The following is a 24,261-nucleotide window of genomic DNA, read 5'->3' on the forward strand; positions in this document are numbered from 1 at the left end:
CATCTGTTAAGGTGGATGTACCGCACGGGAGATGTGGTGTCCTTAGTCTGTAATGCGGTTGGTTGTCTCCTCCCTGTCGTTCCTACGCCCAAAGGACAAAGTTAGCCGAGATGATTGACAGAAAACAAATAAAGATTAATTGTGATAACCGTTAGTATGTTATTTAAGGAGCAAGACATTACCTAAATAATCATTAGCTGCAGCCCTACCCAAAACCACCACATCAGGAAGGAGCTATTGTGACGTCAAGGCAGTCACTTAGGATTATAAAAAGACGTTCACTTGTCCTCCAATAAGCTGGGCTCTGTCCAAACTGAGGCTGTCGTCTCTGCTGGTAATCCTTTGTGATTTACTGTCACATTTACTCCCAGGTGTTCGTCCATCCATCTAATGGATCGACCTTTTTCTGGGAAGGCCCTGGCAGCGGGTCTCTGTCCAGGTGTGGGAGCACTTACTGAAGATATATCACTGACTCCTCTCCGGCAGGATGGTGAGGCCGCCGTGGCCTGAATTGCCTCGTCCTGTATGAGCGTGTCGGAGGAGGAGCCGCGGCTGTGGTTAAACTCTGAGTCAGAGCTGTGGAGAGCGGTGAAGGGCAGAGGGAGGGAAGGAGCAGGAGAGTGAGGAGGACTGGATGTAGTGCCGGGGTCTGATTCTCTCCGGTATTTTAATGGTTGGCGTGTGGAATGTGTGGCAGCTGGCCGCAGTCCCAGGATCAGGTCTAGTGTTACCAGCTCTGGGTCTGTTTGTTTTACAAAATGACCCGGTGCCGCACACGAAACAGCCCGAAACTGGACCCAAGACACTGCAGCGTGCCCCTGTGGCAAGCCTCGCTGCTTTAACCCCCCCCCATCCACTTGTTTAGGTTTTAATATTCAGTTATGGAGCTCTTTGACCTCAGCGGTGTGGCTCCGAGTCGAGCGGTTCCTGCTCTTGTGGGCTGTGCCCAGTGTCCTCCAAATGTCTGTGAAAAATTCCACCCGGGCTCTGCCAAGCTGGTGTCAACCATAATAAGGCTCCCAGCTTGCATGATTTGTCCAGGTGGACCGCTCTGGCGCGGGCGAATTTAATGAAAAAAAACAAACAAAGCGTGATTGTGTGCTGCTGCAGAGGTCCAGGTCCTTCTTGTTATTTTATGTAGATTAAAAGGCTTGTTCCAAATGTAGAACTTTCCAGCACTGCTTGTCCTCTGTGGACACCTCTGTTGGCCACTGACTGCCAGTGTTGCCATTGCTTCAGCTTTTATTAGGTCGTGCTTTCTGCAGTGACGGGTGTCCAAAACTCTGCACGAGTCCAGGCTCTAATTAAGAAACTACACATTCACCATAAAGTGTACCAATGCATACCGTAATCTTACACAGGAAATAGAGTATGTTAGAGGGTTATTATTCTTGCAAATTGATTGCAGTATTAGCTAAATCTGATTGATTGTGACTCCCAAAAGGCCGTATGTCTCGATTGCATAATCCCAAAAATGAAATGGCTCTCTGAAAATGGTGGAGTTGAAGTTTAATAAAAAAAGGTCGTATCTTATTTCAGAATTACTGATTTAATTTTCTCTCCATGACAGATCCTCAGCTGGGCTCCACTGCTGGTGTGCTGCTGGAGGCCTCACCATCGCTCAACCCCATGCAGAGCGACGAGGGCCACGAGCGCTTCCTGACCGAAGACGAAGGCGACACCGTCAACCTGCCGGCCGACAGAGGTCCCGACCGTCCGACTCCAGAGGCGCCGATCATCATCAGCCCGCCTCAGACTCACAAACCTGACGTGTATGACCTCGAGTGGAGGGCCGGTCGTGATGGAGGGAGTCCGATCAACGCCTATTTTGTTAAATACCGTAAGGTGAGGCGTGGTTCACTTCTCTCTTAAAGGCAGATAGTTCTTTCCTTTAAGCGTTTTGCCTAAACCAGCTGAGAATGGGTGAATTTAATGTGTTGAATAAATAGAGAAGGTAAGGCCCGGACCTGAACTCTCTCGGAGGTTGGTGATTTTCCTGTGTTTGCTTCAGTAAAAAGCTCACTCTGTCTATAAAACTGCAGCGATACCAGTTAAGACTGTTGGCAGCAGGATTCAGTTTTGAGCTGGAAACTGTGACAGAAATCTCTCAGGGATCGTTTCCGAGGCCGTTCCCTGTCGTCAGTCTGCACTACGAAGGATAGTAGACAGACAGATGATTCTGTTTTTCTCTCCGTCATCCTTAGTCATGTGTTTGTATTTGTCTGTGTGTGTGGCCGTCCGCCTGTGTCTGTTTGTGCGTCAGGTCGATGAAATGGGAACAGTGGTGGGGAGCTGGCATACCGTCCGTGTCCCTGGCAGTGAGAAGACCCTGAGGCTGTCGGAGCTGGAGTCCTCCAGTCTCTACGAGGTGCTGATGGTGGCTCGAAGTTCAGCGGGGGAGGGCCAGCCGGCCATGCTCACCTTCCGCACCGGCAAGGGTCAGTGCAACCACGGCCTATTAACACAAAACACTGCTAACGACTGTTACTAGCAGTGCGCCTTCTATTCCCGTGTGTATTATGCTGTCTAGTGTTTCTTGTCGTATTTCTGGGAGGAACTGACCACTGGAACACATCACTTTGCCCCATTTTGCAACAGCAAGAATAGAAACATTTTCAGCTGCCGAAAGCATCAACAGTAAATGTCAGGTTTTGGTGTCAGCTCCTCTGAGTTAAAGAGCATCTGGTTGTTTCTGGACTCGAGATTTTTGCTCTGACATTCAACAGACGTTCAGGAAGAAGAGGCAGAAACATGCTTCTCCTTCTCCGTCGTCTCATGAGGGCAGAAAAGTACACAGAGCACATTGTGTTTTCGGGTTGGGGGTGTAAGAAAATGCACTGTAGCTTTTTGTGGTGGTATTTGTGTTTCTACCTTCAGAACAAACCCGCCTAATCACATTATGTTTGATATTTCCAACCGAGCAAAGTTTTGGCTCGAGCAGAATTAAATGAGTTCAGCTTGTGTGGGTTGTGTGGGATTAATAACTGAAGTAAAAGCAGACGAGACCGGCCGAGGATAAGTAAATACACCAAAACACAAAGTGATGACGCCTCATTGAACCGCTGGATGATTAAAAATGTATTATGCACAGCCATTCACTCTCCTGAGGGTAGATTATTGCTTTAAATGACTGCTTCCACCACATGGTACAATTATAATCCAACGTACAATCATAATGATCAGTATCATAATCATAGTGAATGACTGTGAGCATGTTTTTTGGGGTTTTGAGACAAATAAAAATAAGAACAACCGCAACTGTTCCAAAAACTAACAATAATGCTGGACCACAGCAGGGTTGACAAAATGTTCCCTGGTCAGAAATATGTGAAATACTGCCAAAACCCACACAAATGACTGTATCCAAAGGGTGGTTCCTTCGCAAAATGATCCCCGACCAAAAAATGCCAACTTATGTGCCAACTTATGTCCAGCTAAAGTCCCGAACTCACCAAAACATGGCCACCTCCCTGAGAAATATTTCACTTCCTGTCAATGTCTGGGAGTTTTCTTACTTTTTCATTTAACTGTTCAGTTATATTTGAATAAACTGTAAACGTACCTCCTTTACACACAGGAAGTCCAAAAGATATCAAAACCAGCTTTTAAAAACCATCAGATGTATAGAAATAAATACGTCAAATAACCTGAAAGACATAAAAAAGTCCTCAGCGACGGCTACGTCCCTCTTTAGAAATATATAATCTACAAAATGACTGTTCTTTTATCCTTACGTATGATTCAGTTTAATGTAATTAGCATGAGGTTTCGTCTGAGCAGCACACCCAGGATGAACGTGCTGCTCAGTGTCACTGCGGACTTGTCAAGTGGAAACCTGAAACCTGCCCTGATAAAACCCGGAACAGCTCCGGAAACCAGGAGGAAATTTTAGATTTCAGAGCCAACATCCGGAGCGGCTCTGCATGGTTTTGGTGGAACTGATAGCCCTGAAGACCTGCTGCACCTTGTTTTTCTCATTCCCAGCCTTTCTTTGTCCTCCCTCAGAGAAGAGCACCACCTCCAACAAGAATCCGTCCAAGCCTCCCGTCATCTCCGTGCCCCCGAAGGCTCCGGAGGACAAAACCCCCAACACGCACTTTGGCGTCGTCATACACGACAGAGGTAGGCGTAGACGCAACCGTCGGCTGCAGCTGCTGCGCAGGCAGCGATGGCGGCATGTTATGGAAGCTGTGAGGCTTTCTGTCGTGGAGATGGTTACTGTGGAGTTCATGACCGCACTGTGTTGAATAGATCTCAGAGCTTAGTGTTTAGATGTGGTCTGCTTTGCTTCTTTCTGCCTTGAAGTACAAACAGTGAAACGATAGTTGACACCCTGTAATGACTCTCTGGATGAAGAATGCTGTAAGCAGAAAACTGTGAGATTGCACACGGCTTCAGGGTCAGACCTGAGCGTGTGTGTGTGTGTGTGTGTGTGTGTGCGCGCGCATGTTTTACTTGCATTACAAGCAGGCCTACTCACACTGGTCTTTTTACTAACCCTCTTTTGTCTCTCTCACTCTCCCCTGCCCTCTCTAACTCTGTGGCTAAGAGCCCCAGCAGTAAGTACACATTACACCATGGCATGCTGCTCCTCTGTGATGTGTATTCTTTGCGTTCCCTGTGAACTTGTTCCACCCTCACATCGGTTGGGATGCAGTGATGACTGGTTCTCTCTGTTTGTTTGCACGCATCAAAGTGTATTTCCTTGTTTGTTTCTGTCGCAGTCCCCGAGGCTCCCGATCGTCCCACCATCTCCATGGCGACTGAAAGTTCGGTGTACGTCACATGGATCCCGAGAGCCAACGGCGGCTCTCCGATCACGGCCTTCCGCGTGGAGTACAGGCGCGGCCGCAGCGCAGAGTGGGTCGTAGCTGCGGATAATATCTCGCCTCTCAAGCTGTCGGTGGAAGTCCGCAATCTGGAGCCTGGTGAGCTTTGACACAGTTCAAAACTCTTCTCCTCAGTCCACTGAAGCGTAACGTGATCCCTCTGCTCAGATAAGGCTTCCAGATCCTCCCCTAGTATGAGAAAAACACTGCTTATTGCTTATTTGTCTAAACAGAGTTTTAGTTTGTTTCTTTTATTATTTATGAGTGACAGACTGCGATTGGTCAAACAATAATAATCTTTTGCAGCTTGGTTGTTACTGAATCATAATATTTGACAAAAATACATAACATATAGAATGAAATTAGGCTGTTTCATAAAGAGGAATAAAAAAATCAGGCTGGGTGTCACCATAGCTGGATATGACTGCTGCTCGGCGCCACTGTGCTGTAACATCGCATTTCTTTCTCAGGCTCCACCTACAAGTTTCGCGTCGTAGCCATGAACATGTACGGCGAGAGTCCTCACAGCATCCCATCGAAGCTGTACCAGGTGCCCCAGGCCAGCCCGCGCATCGCAGACCGCCCTGTGGTCGGACCTCACATCTCGTCCACAGACGCCATCAGCGACACGCAGATCATGCTGCGCTGGACTGTGAGTACGCCGCTGACGTTCGTACGGCACATCCTCTCCTCAAGAGGAGCAGTCAGACTTATTTAGAAAAGGACAAAAAACTGTCTCGCAGTTGTTTGCACACAGTTTTCTTGTGCAGCTGGTTCACCTGTGTTTAAGCCGCTGGTGGTTGTTTGGCAGCTTGAGACTCAATCAGCCCTTTAATTGAGCGGCTGTGCTGATTGGAGCTCTGCTGTATCAGAGATTAAGAGGCCCTGTCCTTTTACGTTTTGATTCAGCGCTCTTCAAAGCCGTTTCTCCTCCTCGGAGCAGTTTGGGCTTCAGATGGACGCCGATAGTTCCCCACATTTACTTCACCTCAGACAGGCTCATTATTTCCTGAACTTCAGACAGACAGTGCAATCACAGTCCTGCTTCCAGTCCTGTACATCTGCTGATAACAAGCCCTGCCATTAGTTGCTGGAAAATTTCCTCTCTTTGTATAATAATTGCCCACCAGATTGCTGCTAACGTAACCTTTTTCCACCCCCATCCAGTACAGTCCCTCGAGTAACAACAACACTCCGATCCAAGGCTTCTACATTTACTACCGGCCCACAGACAGCGACAATGACAGCGACTACAAAAGAGATGTGGTCGAAGGTGAGAGGAAATGCAGATTTTAACGTTTGTGCGTGTGTGTTTCCACTGCAGATTGAGTGTGTAGCTGGTGTAGATTGTTTGTCGACAGCCCCGGACGTTAAGATCACGCTCTGCAGATAAACTAGGATCCGGGAGGGTAATGGATACGCAGTGTCAAGAGAGGGCTGTAGTGAAGAGGGACATTTCTGCTCTTTGATTTATAGAGAGTGCCGTCCCTGGGCAGCAGGGCTTTCTGAAATCTGTTTTTAATAAATGGTTGCCAGAGCTGAAATACGAGCCCGGCCAGCGGAGAGCGGCTCAGGTTGCTGGGTGGAATGCTAACAGTGGAGCCTGGTACAGGAAGGGAAGGAGGGACGTCCTCTCACTCCGCCCAGCTCTTAAACATCCGAGCATCTAGATTTCCACAAACTCCTCGGTGTGAGGGACACATGTCTGCAGAGCCGGGGAGCACTGAGTTGGAGGTCAAAGATGTCAAAGTGCATCTTAGTTAAAAATGATTGTATTTCAATGTGTATTTATGACTTCACCATCTTGATACCTGCGTGTTTAAACACTCAGACATCTAAAAATGAGTCCAGTGTCAAAACCACTTTGCAAAAACATTAATACCATTATCTCATTTTTCCACTAAAACGTACGATTTGACGTTAATTTGAAAGACGTCCAGATGCTTTTCTTTAACCTGCAAATCACCAAATCTTTTGAAAGCATTCGTGCCAATATGGTTGCCAAGATTCACTACCGACACCATGCTTTTTGAATGCCCTACCTTTTTGTTCATGTACTATAGATGAAAGTTTCCAAACGCATCAGAATCTATTGTCTTAACAGATTCTCAGTGCTTCGTTCACATTTGGATCAGTAGTCAGTACATCCAGAGGTTCAGTACCTGCCCTTCGTGATTTGTTTAAAACTGTATATTTGAAATCTATGATTGAGCACAAACTCTTATTTTTTTTTTTTATTTGCACTTTAAACTTCTGAATTAGGGCAGTGTGTGAATTTAACTTCAGCAGCATCTTTCTTACAGTTAAAGTCTCCCGAGCACACGTGCAGTGATTCATGATACTTCATACTGAACTAAACACAGCAAGAGCAGCAGCTTCTTTCAGCCTCATTTGTTGGAAATGTAGCATTTCCATGTCGTAGATTGTCGTCTCATCTGTGATTTCAGAGCACGTAGCGGTGTGAGTGTGTGTGGTAGTGTGGCAGTGGTGTGTGTGTGTGTGTGTGTGTGTGTGTGTGTGAATACTGGAGGCAAGCCAGGACAAACATGAAGCTGCCATATATGGAGCTCGTCTAGAGTAAAGCAACTGTCTGGAGCCTCGTGGGACTGGCGGAGTAAGAGAGGAGGGTTGGGGGTGGGCTGAAGCAAAGGGGGGGGGGTGAATGAGAGAGCGAGCATGAAGGAACATGACCTCCATGAAAGTGTGAGACATGAAGAGAAGGAGGAGAAGAGGAGAAGAGAGTTTACACAGGATTTGCAGCAATGTGAGTCAACACCGGCTCTGAGAGGAAGTGATTTCTCACCTTTGTCCCGCCTTTTTTCCCCTCCTCCCTCCTCTCTGGCGTTTCCAGGTGTGAAACACTGGCACATGATTGGACATCTCCAGCCTGAGACCTCCTATGATATCAAGATGCAGTGCTTTAATGATGGAGGGGAGAGTGAATACAGCAACGTCATGATCTGTGAGACCAGAGGTAAGAAAACACAAACTGTACTGCACAAGAAATGACTCATGCGTCAGGCCAACCTTTATCAGGAGTCTGGGCATGTTTCTGCCGAGGCTGCAGCTTTAATGACGGGTATGATGGCCATAATTACTGACTTTTATGAGACCAACAACAATGCAAAATTGTAGTTTGGGACTGTGTTATTTTTCTTTGTTGCTAGCGAGTAAAAAGCTGTTTCCTCCTCCCTCCGCTGTAGCACGTCAGTCCCCGGGGTCGCCCAGCCAGCACCCCATCACCCCGCCTGGCCCCCACCCGCAGGAGCCGCAAAGCCCACCTGGAGGACTGCTCTACCTGATTGTGGGCTGCGTTTTGGGAGTGATGGTGCTCATCCTGCTGGCTTTTATCGCCATGTGTCTGTGGAGGAATCGGCAGCAGAACAACATGCACAGTGAGTTTAGCTGATCCCAAAGCTAGCATAAAGAAGAAGTGTAGTTGCTGTGAGATTTGGGATAAGGTGTTTAAAAAAACCATCTATCATATCGTGCATGCTGTCTTTGCACCAAGTTTTAGCACTGACACACACACAAAGAGTTAACTCCACTTAAGCTGTCTCATATTTAAAGCTAGCTGGCCCCAAGACGGCGTGTGCAGCATATTCCAAGTGCTCAAAGTGCACACATGGATCCCACAACCTTTGCAAAAGTGTTTGTTGGACGGACTCTATAGCAGAGCTTTGGATCTGTAAATAGTTGGAGGTTTTATAGCTTAAAGATTTTGTGGAAAAGCTGATCGAGTCGCAGGTGCGAACTGTCTGTGTGATAATTCACCAGCAGCAGAGTGATTGTCTTTTTTCTGCAATATGTCACCTGAGTTTCAGTACTGACACCAAAATTCTGACATATAGTTGACACTAGATATCTGATAAAGATCAAATAAAACATATGAAAAAGATTAAGTTGTTTCAGTGCCAAATCTCAGCACTTGATACTTGGTGTTATGATGGAAAAAAGGCGCTGACAAATAGTGAAAGTGGCTCCTCAGATGCACAAAAGAAATATATTTATATTACCCCTTTTCCAAAAGGTTAAGAAGTATGGGGGAAAGAACATTGTCAGCTAAGTTTACCACTTAATTCTGTGTCTAAAGTAAGTTTGTTAACATTGTTAATTTGGTGGATGTGGGTCTGTACTGAAGACATATTAAGGTTTAAAAACTATTAGTCCCCATTTTTTCTTGTTGTGATGAATTATTCCTACCTTCTTCCCAACCTGCCTCTCCATCACCTCCTCTGTGTCTGTCTCCTCCGCAGAGTATGACCCTCCTGGCTACCTGTACCAGCCAGCAGAGATGAACGGCCACGTTCTGGAGTACACCACGCTGCCTGGCTCCAGCCGCATTAACGGCGGCGTCCACGGGGGCTACGGGCACAGCGGCCCCATCTTACCCCAAGGATGCCATCACCTCCATCACAAACTCCCCAACGGCTTGGCGCTGCTCAACGGCACCGGCGGCCTGTTCTCGCCCGGACACCCACACAGCCACGATGGCACCCTGCCGCATGGCGCCCGGGACTGCGAGCACTCGCACCCTCACCACCACCATAACGTGAGTCCTGCAGCTCAAACGCCACAATGTACTGGAAAACCTACACTGGACGCCTTATTCACAGCCATGATGTACAACTACTAAATGAGCAGGTGTGTTGTTTTATATCAGCAGGTGAAATTCAGTTTGGTTTGGCTGAATGTGGTGTTTGTGCTCTCTCGTCAGGGTGGAGGCATGTACACAGCTCTGCCCCAAACAGACTCCTCTGACTGTATGAGCTGTCAGAACCTCTGCAACAACAACAGGTAAGAGGAGACAATGATTCAGCGTTGTGCTTACAGACGTCTTTTATGACATTTGTTTAGTCATTAGTGTCTTCCTGGAGAAGGAAGCACAACAAGTTTTAGGTAACAGAAACTCAGCCTGCTCCTCTTCAAAAAATCTGTATTTTTTTGGTGAAAATACTGAAAAACGTGAGCCTTATGGATATCACGAGGAGATGCACATTATTCTCATTTCATAAGAAGCAGCTGAGGAAAACACACACACACACACACACACACACACACACACACACACACACACACACACATTCCCCCTCCTGCTGGTCCTGTTTATGTACTTAAGGGTCTCCAGCATCACAGTTTACCCTGTGTGCACCCAGCCAGCAGACCTAATGAGCCCTGTGTTTATTTACCTCCGGCTGCTGGGAAGAGAGGGGGCGTGGTCACAATCCAATCATGTACCAATAGAGGGAAGCTGAGTTCAGGGAAACATGGAGAAGCTCGCTACATGCAACTGTCTGCGTTTGGGAGCTTGACTGCAGAGAAAAACCACAATGTGTCAGTGTTACTTAGAGGCAGCGAGACCGGACCTTTTATCTCCAGTTCAACGGTTGAAAACGCTTTTTGCAGCTGTGCGAGCGGCCTCCAGTTGTGTTAGAGCTGTCATTGTTTTGTACACTGTCAGGAGTATTAAGACAAGGGTTTTCTGTGTCTGGTGGAAAACCCACAGATATCTGCAGAGAGGAAGAAGCGGCGTGGTATGTGGAGCGCTGCTGAGGGTTGTCAGTGGGTGAGTGCTCAGCAGCGTACGGGCACCTTGTAAATGAATGCGTCTCGCTTTCCTTTCCATCTCCTTCTGTCTCTGAGCAGATGTTACAACAAGACCAATGGCACTTTCTCCAGCGGCACTCTGCCTCTAATGCATCGTGTGGCGCCCTGCCAGCAGGACGGGCTGGAGATGGTGCCTCTGGGCCAGGTTTCATCCCAGTGCCACGGCCTCGACAGCCAGATGCACTCTGGTGACCAGGGGGCCGACGCGGGGTACCAGCCAGACGAGCACAAGGAGTCCTCGCCCTCACAGCATTCCTGCTGTCTGGTCGGGAACAATGAAAACTGTCCAGCAGACAACACTGGTGAGACACATTTTTATACCGAATGCCCACAAAATCTTTCCAAGTATTTTCCACTTCTTCCTCCTCTCTCTTTCTGTTGTTCTGTCACTTCTCCGTACACAGAACCGGTTGATAACATAATCAACATTAGATTCTGCCAGTTTAAATTGCCTCAAAGGACTGCAGCCTAGTTAGGCCTTTGAATTGACTACTGGCCTCTGCAAGTATGACTGTTTGCTTGAGATGATAAGAGTGATACCGTGCTCATCTGTCGGGCAAATATAAGGCTACAACCAGCAAGTGCTTAGCATAAAGACTGCAAAAGTCTTAAAGAACTTCCTGAAGTTTTGTCGTCACTCGAGGGTGCCGGGCGGCCAGCTGAGACTCCAGGAAGCCAAGAAAAAGTCTGGCACACGGCCCTGAAAACTGTGATCAGCCATTTTTAAACTTTAAACTAGCTGTTTCTGCCTGTTTCCAGTCTCTGTGCTAAGCTAAGCTAAGCTAACCTGCCCCGGGCTATTACCTTCGTATGTCCAGCACCGCACAGCATCGACCTTTCCAGGAAAGCGAATAATTGTATTTTCCCAGAATGTCAAACTCTACCTTTAAGAGCTATAAAACAAAATCCCAGAGAATAAGTGAATGTATTCACATACAGACCCTGATGGTTAAAAATGATTGTGAACTCCAGCTCTGACAGTTCTTCGTACTTGTAAGTTTTTATATCATTACCAATCCTCGTGTTGTATGCAGACAAACTATGCAGCGTCACCACAAATTACACCGTGGGCCTCTCCAGAATCTGTTCTTGTCTTTTTTAATATGAAATATAACCCAAAGTCTCTCCCCCTGCTCTCCCCGTGCAGCTGAGGAGGAGCTGGAGTGCGTGGACACGGAGGGGCCTGTGGTGTGCTGGGAGAGCCTCGGCCTGCCAGACTTGGACTGTGACGAAAAGCCTGGGTGGATCTCCAGCAGCAGCCTGGCAGGAGAGCTGATCCAGCCCGGCCCACAGGAGGTCTGAACGCAGCCCACACACAAACAGACTCTCCTGCAGCTCGGAGGGCTTCGGGAAACGAGGAGACTGGATGAGAGACCGGTGGAGATATCGCGGAGGAAGGAAGAGGTCCGGCGACGGGATAGTCAGAGACACTGCAAGCTACGGTGACGAGGACACAAAACTTTGGACGGACTGAGTGGAGACGTGGGAAAAGAGAGCGACCGCAGGAGATTGAGAGCAAAGCCAGATGGAGAGAAACACAAAGGGCAAAGGAAACGTTGCTCAAAGACAGAAGCTATATCCCACTGGAGGGAAGACTCTTGTAAAAGATCAAAAACTCTTTAGATGACTTATTTATTTTTTGTAGTAGTAAAATATTATTTCATATGAATGTATCTGTTTTTAAAGGAAAAAGTTTGTCTTTTATATTATTTATGCCTTTTGGATGAGAAATACTTTTTATTTTTTGTTGCTTTGTCCCTTAGCAATTGTCAGTGTAAAGTTTTGTAATAATATAAAGAGAAGATATGGAAGAGTAAACAGCGGTCTATTTTCAATGTCTCTCCTGCCCTCCAATGAGTGATCGCCATCGTGAATTTCCCAGCTCCGGTCCAAACCCGTCGATATTTCTGGCAGGCCTTTGATGTGGCTCTGTGATGGGCTGCTGCACTGCAGTGACCCCTGAACGGGTGAACACTCCCTGCACTGTTCAGATTAAGGCTGCTGCTCTTTGCTTCAGTGAATACTTGATAGCTCGGCGCTTTACGCAGAATGCGCTGTTGCTTCGAGAGCACTGTTGACCTACTGGCCCCAATCTGTTAAAGAAGTGGAGTAGTTACATGGAAACCAAACTGTTAAGTGTGAGCAGCCCTCACCCAAATCTTTGCATAATCAACCTCCTCTGCTGCTTGTAACTGAACGCTTCCTCATTTTGAGACCACACGGACGCATCTGACCAGGTGAAATTCAGGTGTCAGGTTCAAATCTGCAGTCACAGGAAGTCTGAATCTAAAACTGTGCCATTATTAGCAACAAATACTTAATCCTCTCTCATCAATATGATATGGTAAATAAGGGTTAGATTGCCCAAGTTCTAAAAACACGTTTTTCACTTAAACCTGATAAAGCAGATTGTTTCATTTGATTGTAACAACAATAAGAGTGAAGGGACATCGTTTATGGAGAGACACAAGGCTGTTTCATGCAGTAAAGACACAAAACTGGGGGCAGAAATCTCAGAAACTCAAAACTTAAACCCATGAAACCAAAACTGGAAAGCTGGGTACCACTGGGACCAAGAGCCAAAAGATCTTATTGTGTGATGTGCGTGAATTGACCCTTTTAAATTGGGGAAGTTGGTAAAAGTTGTCCCATTTAATGATGTTACAATCCATGATTTCTGGGAAGTGAGGGTTAAATTGCCAGTTGGAGCTGCTAACATGCAAAGATGTCTGGTGTAGTTTAATATCTCATTGTACAGAGCAAAATGGAAAGAAGAACATCAGAAATCGAAGTGAAAATGAGTAATTCTGTCATCAGGAGTTGATGCTCCTGATGTGTGAGCATTCTGCTGATAACTCCGCTGTGAAACACTTGTCATGTACTCATCTCAGGTTTCGGTCTTTGTTTGCCAAACCCTTTTTCTGAAGGCTTAAACCCTCCATTGGTTTTAAAATAATCTCTGTGGTGCGCTGGCTGATTGGAGTTGATAGGATTGCAGTGGGCAGATGACAGGGCTGGCTGTGCTTCACTGAGGATGACTGTGGTGCAGGCTTTCCATGCCTGGTGCCTGTCTGCCTGTGTTTGTGCCAGAGCCGGCTGCCAGTCCTCAGGCCCCGGCTCGCCTGGCATCTCTCCTCCCCCTGATGGTATACGGGATATTCCTGGCACCCAGATTTACTCGCCTGCTGCTGAGGCGTGGCGTAGCCTCTTCCGGCTGTTATTTTTAGTCTGGATGGAGACCGGCGGCATTCGTTCAGTTGACTTGACTTAAACTCGCTTCTTTTCCAGGAATAGCCTGCCTGTGTTTCTCAGCCTTGAAACGCTCAAGTGTTTTAGATGTACTCTGATTTTGTTTCTGATGTGTGGATCCAAAACAAAAAGTGACTGACTGCAGAGTAATTGGAAGAAGGGGCCGTTCTCTGCACGATCTGCAGCAGCTCATTCGAGTGTCTGCTGTGATTCCCTCGCTGCCGTTAGGAAGAGAAAGGAGCGAAACAATGGGGAGGAAATGAAGCTGGAAACGAAAGAGAAATGGTCCGGGGAGGGAGAGGGGATGCTGACAGATGCAGGCTGGGCTGATGAGGAGAAGATAAGGGCAGGGTTGTCTCCAAATGAGCTGCTTCTCCATCTCCCACGTCTATCAGTCGGCACTCTCCCTCAGCCCTGCCCTGCACCCTCTACCCACGCAGCTACACCCCTTCATTAAGGAGCCCATGGGAACAAGAAAGCTCATTGTCCGCCCTGGAATTTCTGCCCCTTGCTGCAGAGCCGACCTGTTAACGCCAGTCCCTCTCCCCTCCGCCCACCATTCTTCCTCTCTCTCCCCTCTCCAGCACACCCTGAATGAATGCAATTCTTATGAATCGGGCAGTGTGTTGTTAACTCGGTTGATTCAGCCCCCGGTGGTTTTATCCTTGAGATGTCACAAACCACAAGTGAAGCACGTTTTGGTTGGATGAACTCCAGCAGAATTCCAGTGGGAACCTGCAAAAGATGAGCTCATACGACTAATAATCTATATGTTCTCTCAAGTGTATGCTCTATTTATTTATTATCAGGCTCAAGTCTTGATGTATGAAGATGTCACACAGCAAACCTTCAGCTTTCAGGTTTTCATGCTGATGTAACCATAATATTTGTACACTGCACCTGTTGGATATAATCAAGGGAAAAACAGAAACAATGTCTGGTCTTTAAACCAGCTGCATCCATTTAACTGCCCCTTTTTCTCCCTGTCAACAGGACCAAACCTTCAGACAGAAGTTATTGGTATTCACATGAGTCAGGAGAAATTGTGAGAGCCACACTTGCTGAAAAATAAATCAGCTATGCAGTCGTTTTTATTCGCCAACCACTCTCAGATATCAGTGCTCAGATATGAGTAATGTTTATTTTATTTGGATGAATTTCTTAAGGGAACATTTGTGTCATGTATGATGATTTCTGTCAGGGTATCTGTCAGCTCAAAGGAGCTGAAATGTTCCCGAGAAATGATTCAGGAATGAGAGCTTGTGGTCTCCAGCGATGTGCTTTAAGATGTAGAGATGTGCCAGTCTTTTCTGGGTGTGCCACAGTCTCTCTGTGCGTCGAAAGTGACAACACACAGTAGTTCAATAACGAGTGCAGTCTAATGCACTTAAAGAAAAAAAAACAACACAGCAGGGCGGCCATTAGAATTAAACCGAAACAGTAATGAACAGTATATTTCAAGAAAAACAAACAAAAAATACTCTTGTCTAATGAAGCGGCTACCCAGATGGCTTTAATAATCAACACAACACAAGGCTGGTTAGGTATTTGAAATGGAAACCACAACCTCAGGTCTGCATGGTGTCACGCTTCATAAGTTTATATGACTGCAAAGATCGTAGGACACAACAGCCATCTTTCATTGATCAAAGTGTTTCAGTGAGCATTACAGTCCAGTCTGCTGCTTAAGACTCTGCTCAACCAAATGACCGCTTGACTCTTCTGGTATTTAGCCTGGTGATTTGGGGTTCATTAGCCCAGGCTGTGAGTGACCTGTGACCTGAGATTTCTGCCTCCATTCCAACGCAATGGAGGTGAGTGGAACTGTGTGATGCTTCCAGAATAAAAAGAAATACTTTTAGGAAATAATCAGCAAGGTGCCAATCAAGAAACAGCCTCTCTGTTACATAATAAAAATGCACGGAGCAGGACTTTGTCGCTAAATTCAGCTTTGTGTTGGACTCCCAGCAAAGTTGGTGGACTCACAAGAGACCAATTCAGCAGAGGCTGAAATAGGCCTGTTTTTAGTCCCTTGTGTGGGCCAAACTGCCAGAAATGCTTGATCCTACACTTCCCATAATGCAACTCAATAGCTTTTTTGGTAAACACCACCATTTTTCAAGAGTTAATCCCTAATGACAACAGTCAGACTGTTTCTGACTCGACAAAGCTCCCTTCAGGCGTATGTGAAACAGCTGTCTCAGTTGAATTTCCATTAACTTTCATCATATCGCGATGACAGACACAGATATCTCAAATCAAGACCAAACAGATCTGCATGGTTGGATACTTTTAGAGATAAGTTTGAGAAGTTGTTTTTTGTATGAACCAATTCTCTAAAGCAGACAGTTTGAAGATGCACGCAGTGGTTATGGATCGTAAAAGTAGACACGAATGCAGCACACGATGAGACTGAAGGTTGTCATCAGTCCTCCACGTCCAGCCGGGTGAAGTAGAAAGTTATCCTGGCTCCATCGTCTGTATCATACAAAGCCTGGCAGGTGAACATCCCCTCTGCCTCCCTCTGGAGCTCCTCTATGACTAAAGCAGAGGTGTTGACGGGGACCTGCATGTGGCCCAGGCTGCTGGACTGAGACTGCACCTTTGGGCCCTGTCCGTAATTGTAAGCCACTGCTACATTATTATCAGTTCCTGGTTTGGTGAAGCCCCAGATGAAGATGGTGGGCATGGTGGAACCACAGTCCAAGGTCACTGAGCCTCCCACTGTCACTGCAGCATGGGAGCGAATGTACTCCACCTCCTCAGGGTCAAGTATCTCCAGACCTGTAACACAAGACAGCCGGAGTCGGTTGTTATTACTGCAGGGAGAGAAAAGCTCTTGTATTGTTTTCTACACAGCGAGTATTGACTGATGTTTGTTAATAAATGTCTTCGGAAAAGTTTTATAAGACCTCACAGTTGTTTGGGAATGGACCGCGTCAGCTCTTCACAATGAACAACATATAATTACACACACTCGTAGTTTATCTTCCTCTGACCTATTTGATAGATCAGATTTTATGGACCCACCTCTGGCTCTGCTTAGCAATTTGACATAATAATGACAGCAGTTTGTGATGAAGAGAGCGTCGACTCGCCCCAACTTGTCTCCAGCACAACATGTTTGTTGTTAAAGTTAAGCTAAAGTGCAATGAGTCTTTACCTTGAAGAGGGAGAGCCAGCCAGCAGAAGAGCAAGCAGAAATAAGGAGTCATCCTCAGACTCCCTGCGGTGCCACAGAGCTTCAGCCAGAAATCTCAAGTCAAGAGGCTATTTAAAGCCTGTACAGCGGTGAGAGCGTGTCTCCTCTCCAGTCCACAGGGCTGTACACAGTGAGAGTGACTGAGCGAGGCTGGACGACTGACAGGGAGAATTCTTTCAAACTACACTGGAGTCACTTTGAATTATTCATCGATGCTTCCACCTCCCCAGTGTCGCTCCATTTTGCCTGCCTCTCCAGCTCTCCGCTCATGACTGGGCTAATGGCTGGACCTGAGAATGAAAGGTGTAGGATGTCAGGATGATGCCATCGCTTCATATATTATTGAATCAACCGGTGGAGACAGCCTTTTTAGAAATTCCATCACTTCCAATGCGAAATGAAAACCGGGGCCCGGCAAGGTCGGAAAATCGGCACGGCAGCTCCCACACAAACACCTGCAGGTTATTATTTATCCTATGAGAGGCATGCAGCCTGAATGAGATGAGCTGGTTCATGTCATCTACTGATAACCAGTTTTCCCATGACTCAGTGGACAGCATTGTGCCAGTGTGACTCATGGAAGCAGTGCACACAGACACTTAAAAATGCATGGGCTCCCGCATAATTCATGTATAGATATCAGTCCCAAAATCCTTAAATGCTTGTTGAAGTAGGACACTCAGACAAGTTTCTCTGTTGTAACGAAAAAAGGCTCTGTTTAGACTAGATTAAGGAGGAGACAAACAGTGAGCATCATTAGTGGTGCCACGCAGCAGCTGCCAGTAAAAAGTTTGTTTCCCAGAGCCTCTGGCTGATATTTGGGCCTGCACACTGCAGCAGAAGAGGCTGAAGCTGAGCAGGGCTGCCCTGCAAGCAGCCCATAAACCTGCTCTTACTGGAGGCAGCCTCAGACTGAGGAGAAGGCTCTAATTAGTAAGGACTTAGTGTTCAGCTCTTCTGGGGGGGAGAGAGGTAGGCTATATTTAGAAGGCTGCTGGAAGACAGACAGACGTAATAAAAATGCAGCATAAAACAACATGGTTTCTGAGGGCAGAGTGGACTGGCAGATGAAGTTCAAAGATGTGTCAGAGAAACACTGACAAGCCAGTAAACACATTACGCAACAATGTTTCTGAAAAAAGTGCCAAGAAATAGACTGTAATTGGAAAATATTGACCCGAGGACCAAAATGTTTGCAAGTGAGCGCAGAAGACAGAAGAGAGGGAGACTGTCAGGAGGTTAAGAGCGGTGTGTAGCACTGCGGTCGTCCAATCGGTGTGCAGCAAAACATAGCAAAGAAAGACAACAAGTTTATGAGGAGTTACAAATTTACTTGGTGTTTTCTTTTGGAAAGAGCTGCCATCTTGTTGGAAGGCAGTTTAAGTTATTGGTACTCCAGCTGTCAGAACTCCACGATATTTAATAGGCATGGCTCAAAATACAAGCATTAACTGTCAAGGGCTGCATTGGGCCAGAAATCCATCAGAAATGCTTGCAAAGAATAATAATTTGTCTCTCCCTTATAACTTGAAAACAGTACAAAAGTAATATTATAATATTTTTGAACTGACGTAACGATGGGACTATGTTTAAACCACAACCATCATGTGTCCGAGGTCACGTGACTGCACCTGCAGAAGTCTCATTCGCTGAAGGGGGCTATGAAATATGATCGAAAGCTCTGGGAACAGCTAAGTAAGTTGACACTGCATTATGGACAGACACTGCCACTTCAGCAAAGTGAGTCAGTGTTGCATCTGATCTGAATTAGGCCTTAAAGCAATTTAATTGTCCTCAATATAATCCATTCATTTTGTGCACAGTAAGAATGAGAGCCCGTGCCAGTGCAACTCTGCTGGAGACACAGCCATGAGACAACCGTCCTGCAGCTGCTCCACAAGCCGTAATGTCCAAGCTAAAGAGAGACGGAGCGTGATTTGTCCTTAATGGGACCAGTAAGTCCTGTTCTGTTGGAGTAAGAACTGACCAAATTCTTTACTGGTGAAGCACATCCTTTCTAAGCACTGCAGTCCTGCACACAAGGGCCTGCCACATCTGCTGGCTGCCTGCCTGATTTGCTGCCTGGCTGCTTGCAATGTTAAAAAAAAAAAATTGGGAAGGAAGAAGACCAGGCGACTGGAAAATGTGAGTTGTTTTGGATTGTGGTCAATGTGAGGGAGAGTTAGCGACAAAGGGAAGGTTGCATCTTATCTGGACCCTCTTAGCCCTGTAAAAGCTTGCAGGTGCAGTGCCCCATTGAGCAGATCCGGCCGGGCCAAGCTTGAGCAACTTTTTTTGTTCTTGGCAGCAGATGAAAGAACAGAATCAGACCCAGATAGCTAGGACTATATGGGGATCTGGGTAACACATTACTGCCACCCCAACATGTGCCACCCGCCCAGACAGAGCACTTGGCAACGCTGCACTTTATGTGAGAGTAAAGCTGGCAAAACAGGTGGGTTTCCGTGAGCGTGCCCTATGATTAGATCAGTCATTACCACTGGCATTGTTGAAAGCAAAGCTAACCTCTCATTTCAGAGGACCACCTGTATTGGAATGTGTTACTAAAGCTAAACAGCAGATGATTCAGTCTCTGGATGAGAAAAATAGTATGTGTTGGCATACAGTGAGGATGTGTGTTTTCACTTATCATCTAATGAGATTCTGATTTTCCTTTATTTTCCTTCATTTTTTACAGTGCTCCACAGCCACTGCGTCTTTTTATTCTCAGGTTTCATCCGAGTTGTTCAGACTCCAGCATTGTTGACTTCTTTTTATGTGCTGTTGTCCTCTGTGCCCTGGCATCCACAGATTTGAGTCCCTTACATCCCAAGCTGGCTGCAGCTGGGAGGTTTCCTCCTCCTCCTCCTCCTCCTCCTCCTCCCCCTCCTCCCTGCTTTTTCTTCAGTTGACAGTTGTGTCAGGGACCACACATTGAGGAGGTGGAGCGAGGCTGTTGTGCTATTCTGGTAGACAGGCTAACATATATTAGCCAGCCTACCGTATATTTCTGCTCTATCATCATTTATCTGCCAGGCAGGCAGAACGGAGGTAAGCTAGGCTGTGCAGAGGCTTGTGCTCGTAAAGCAGTGAGGCCCACCCGCATGACCTCCGTTTCCCTCCTGACGCACTCATCTCATAGCCTCAGACCTCACCATGCTGGCCCCCACAGCCACAGATGACTGGCCTTGGGACAAGGGCAGCAGGATGGGGCCCCTGTCCTCAACTGAGCCCCAGGAGGACACAGCCACAAAATGTTTTTTTTTTTTTAGAAAAGCTACAGAAAACCTTTGCAGTGCTACAGCCGTGCACAAATTGTTGTCCTACTCATGTACAGTGTAGGTTTTGTGTGGTACTGTGTGTGGAAGCAAGCACCAAAGTAAAGCATCACACTCCCATACGCTTAAATAATAGTTAAACATTTGGGAAACACACTTAATCACTTCTTTGCAGAGACTTTGATGAGAAGACTGATTCCACTCTCATATCTGTCAGCAGCCGGTTGTCTTAGCTTAGCATAAACACTGGAAATGGGGGGGACAGCTAGCCTGGCCTAATCTAGTGGTAGAAAAATCGACCGACCAGCACCTCTAAAGATCAAAGCTGTTGTTCTGGACAATGTTGTGACATTGTTGTATCTGATTACTTCCTGGCTTATATATTTACCATGCAGGCCTTTAGATTTAGGCTTCAGATGGAGACAAACATTCTGTATGGAAATAATCTCTTCAAAGGCCCATAGATACATTTACTAGAGTGAACGTGATGATGACAAAACATTACATTATAACAAGTCTTTTAGTTTCATATTTAATGTTGCCATCTTGTTTTTCTCAAAACCAGAAGGAAAACCTGACAGTGGTGCAAGATTATTTAACTTGTTCCCAATTAAAATCAACTCGTGTAAACAATTTACATGAATCGAGTGCTGTTCTCTTGAGACTAGTGGAAAGATCTGCTTATTCTGCCTTGTTTCAAGATGTTTACACTCACAAGTCCTGTAACAAGAGAACCCACACCAGATCGAACAGGAGCTCACTCCACTGACAGACGTTTTATGTTGGTTTCAGAGGGATGCGATGTTCAGGCTCAGTGTAATGCTTAACAGGGTCTGACTGTGGTCATTTTTTTCTGTGTGCTGGTCTGAGAGGAGCTTGCGACATGCTAGGTCGGGTATGTAAACCACAGGAGTGCTGAGGGCCTGGCACTCTCCCCTCGTGTGAAGCAGAAAGCAGGTCCATGTCAGGGAACGTGTGTGAAGTCCTGGACGAACTGACCTGGAAAGAACCAGATGGGGATTGGGGTTTAAGCACCGTAGAGGCCTTCTGCAAACAACATATGGAAAGGCTTTGGTGGCTAATGTAGCATGAAGTATTTATGTACTGAGTGCAGACTTGACCACTGTCCATCAGGATCCGGGAAGCAGATATGCCACATACAGCCACCAGCTTTGCAACCACTTCCACAAGACCACCTCGTCTGGACCAGCCTACCCGACCCCGCCCCCTTCTCCAGCCTTTCTCCCCACGGGACCCTCACACTGCTCCTGGTTCAGCTGTTTAGTGTACAGTAGCTCATACCCACAATCCTCTCTGAGCAGGTGGTCTGTCATAGGCCTCTTTGTTTTCCAGAGTCTCCCCATGGCAGCTGAGGGCAGAGAACAAGAGGGACAAGCAATAATCCAGCACTTTAGACCTTTCTGGCTCTGCTTTCTCTGGTTTGATTTACTTCATCACAATATCATCGTATCGGGGTGGGAGAGTGAGGTTGACACGGTGGTTTGCTCAATAAATATTTCATCTGGCGCTTTTACATACATACCATTTTATGAAGCCTTAGCTCTGCTTCACTACCACGAAATCAAGCCTGAATTTTTGTAAAGTGGTACAACACAATTGATTGAAACACATTCCTCTTGATCTCTACGATCTTTTGTCTTTTCATGAACTCTTGTCATTTTAGGGTTGGTGTGGTTCTGAGGTCAAAAAACTCTTAATTATGTCTCAGAAACCAAGATGCTAAAGAATCACATGAATGTGATTTAGATATTTACCTTTCAGTTTATAGTATTTATTATGTTTATTTATAGTAAAGCACCTTGATGCTGAATCTTCTTAAGACAGGTGGGCACAGGATCATTTAAAGGACCGTACCAGTGTTGTTGGAAAGTTAAAAGTCTTTGTATATTGATTTTCACTGTGCTCTGATGTGAATGAAATGTACACTTTCAAAACTGATTAGCAGTGATGTTAAGTGTGTGTATGCGGGGCTAAAACATGCAGAAACTCAGGTGTTTAAATGGCTTTGGGCAGATGCTAACTGTGTTTTGTTGACCCTTGTTTTCAAACTGCAGCATTTGGGGAACACTTTGTATTATCCAATTTATGACCAGATGTGCGACAGTAAATTATCTTAATCTCTCAACAGAAGCCAGCACTGTGGCATGTCGACAATTTAAATGTTGAGACGTTTCCCTAAAACCAGAAATTAGCTTCAAAAATGCTTCAGACATGACAGTGAAATTACTATTTTGTTTCCACTGGTGTAATGGAGTTGTCAAACATGGTTTAACTCCTTCGACTTGGAGAAAAAAAAACATCTCCTGTGTGTAATTTACGAGCGTCACTAGTTTGTGCGAGCGGGGGTGTGACTGTGCATGATGCTGGTTGGCACTCGCTGAGTCAAAAGTGGCAGAGATGGCAGGAAGCCTCATAAGTCTTTCCAGCAGTTTCTCAGCCTTGATCAGGATCAGTGAAGATCATTGAAAACTTTTTCCATGCTCTTAAAAGGAGTGAGCAGAATTGAAATTCACAGGACAACTTAACACTAATTGTGGGTTCATGTGAATTTCTGGACCTATTAGCATGTATTCAGGCCAGCAAGTGCTGAACCTTCAGAGGAATAAACACGTCCATAATCTGAAGTGACTTCTTGGAACCAACTATGATCTCAGCTAACATGGAGTCAGTTCACAGCTTCCACGCTGCTCGCTGCTAATCTGAATTACCATGTATCACCTGTCTGCTGGCTCCAGTCTCAGCCACTGCAACTGCTGTCATATTCATGAAGGGCAGCCGATGAAATTGCTTTTCTGGAGCAGAGGGGACAAAAGAAATGGATCTTTACCATTCAGGCGTCATAGTCACTTCCAATGAGCAGTGAAAGCACGGTTAGGAACACACACCTTGTCTGGAAACAGGGGATCAGGAGATCGTGGTCCACTGATTTCACATCAAACTGATTCGTAATGTGCCTTTATTTCTACTGCTGTTGCTGATTGTACCATTTAATCAATGATTCAAATGTTAATTTTTACATTATAGTCATATTTTTGATAAATATTTCTCCCTGATTTTCACTGTTACTCTTACTCCTGTGAATAATAATTGAAGTTTGCATTACAAAAAGTTCTTTATACCTTTAAAAATGCTAAACAACAAACTTTATTGCGAACTTTTATGACATGGCCCGACAGTTTCTTGTAATCTCAAACACTCCGGCGTAACATGTGACAGATGTTTCCAGGTAAGACGAAGGTAAAACCAACCTCCAGCATGAGGCTAATTCTTCCCGTCTTTCTGTTCCCTTCAGCCACTTTACAAGCTACTAAAATGGATACTCGCTCATTCCAAAGTGCTCTCCGCCATTTATGTGAAGGAGGTCACGAGAGCTTTTTAAGTGGGAAAGGTGACTGTAAAGAGTCTGTAATTTTGTCCAAGTAACTGTTGCTTTTGTTCCTCCTCTCATTATTTGGACCCTATGAATATTATGAGTAGAAGGAGACTTGTGTTGGCACAGTTGGAAAATAAGCCGAGCGTATTATTTCTTTTGAAGAGTGAACTTTGAAATGGTTAGTTTCTTTTTTGTTAAACATTAGGGAAATCTAGAGATAGCATCAGTGTTTGACAGTGTGGATTACATGGAGATGAAGTGTTAAATTAAGAATGATGGAGTTAAAATCCAGCATGGCAGAACAATAAATACAGACATGCAAACTGGAGGACTGGACTGAAAAAGTGCCCTAAAGATGAAATATGAAAGGAAATCTTAATTAAAATCAGCAGCTCCGGGTTGCACACACATGACAGCATGAAGCTATGCTCAGGAAATCTGCGCATTTCCTCAAGCTCGTACTGTGATTGCATCCACACAAGCGGCAGCCATGTAAACAAACAGCGACACAGGCAAACAACAAACTATCTGCATGCATGGCCTCTGAATGGGACATCAGTCTGTATCACTCTCGCGTCGGTTTCCTCTCATGCTGCATGGTTTTTGTAAGGTAAAGACATTAAAGCATTACATTTTTTTCAAAAACAAACTTGAACCCTGGAGTGCCTTCCCCATCTGGAAGCAGTAGAGGGCTTGTCTAAA

The 24,261-nt window shown here is 45.9% G+C and overlaps 1 protein-coding gene across 1 annotated transcript in view; it reads left to right on the forward strand.

The window, feature by feature from the left end:
* The window catches only part of cdon (cell adhesion associated, oncogene regulated), a 29,641-nt gene extending 17,390 nt beyond the window's left edge, over positions 1–12,251 (forward strand). Inside the window, exons 8-19 of the mRNA XM_076736094.1 lie at positions 1,571–1,845; positions 2,264–2,438; positions 4,006–4,122; positions 4,725–4,928; positions 5,300–5,481; positions 5,997–6,102; positions 7,681–7,803; positions 8,033–8,224; positions 9,086–9,381; positions 9,547–9,626; positions 10,476–10,738; positions 11,584–12,251. Coding sequence (XP_076592209.1) covers positions 1,571–1,845; positions 2,264–2,438; positions 4,006–4,122; positions 4,725–4,928; positions 5,300–5,481; positions 5,997–6,102; positions 7,681–7,803; positions 8,033–8,224; positions 9,086–9,381; positions 9,547–9,626; positions 10,476–10,738; positions 11,584–11,738 — 2,168 coding nt within the window. The 3' untranslated portion in view covers positions 11,739–12,251. The remainder of the gene's footprint in view (positions 1–1,570; positions 1,846–2,263; positions 2,439–4,005; positions 4,123–4,724; positions 4,929–5,299; positions 5,482–5,996; positions 6,103–7,680; positions 7,804–8,032; positions 8,225–9,085; positions 9,382–9,546; positions 9,627–10,475; positions 10,739–11,583) is intronic.
* The last annotated feature ends 12,010 nt before the right edge of the window (positions 12,252–24,261 follow it).

The sequence above is a fragment of the Chaetodon auriga genome, chromosome 7 (assembly GCF_051107435.1).
Source record: "Chaetodon auriga isolate fChaAug3 chromosome 7, fChaAug3.hap1, whole genome shotgun sequence".
In the NCBI taxonomy this organism is placed as follows: domain Eukaryota; kingdom Metazoa; phylum Chordata; class Actinopteri; order Chaetodontiformes; family Chaetodontidae; genus Chaetodon; species Chaetodon auriga.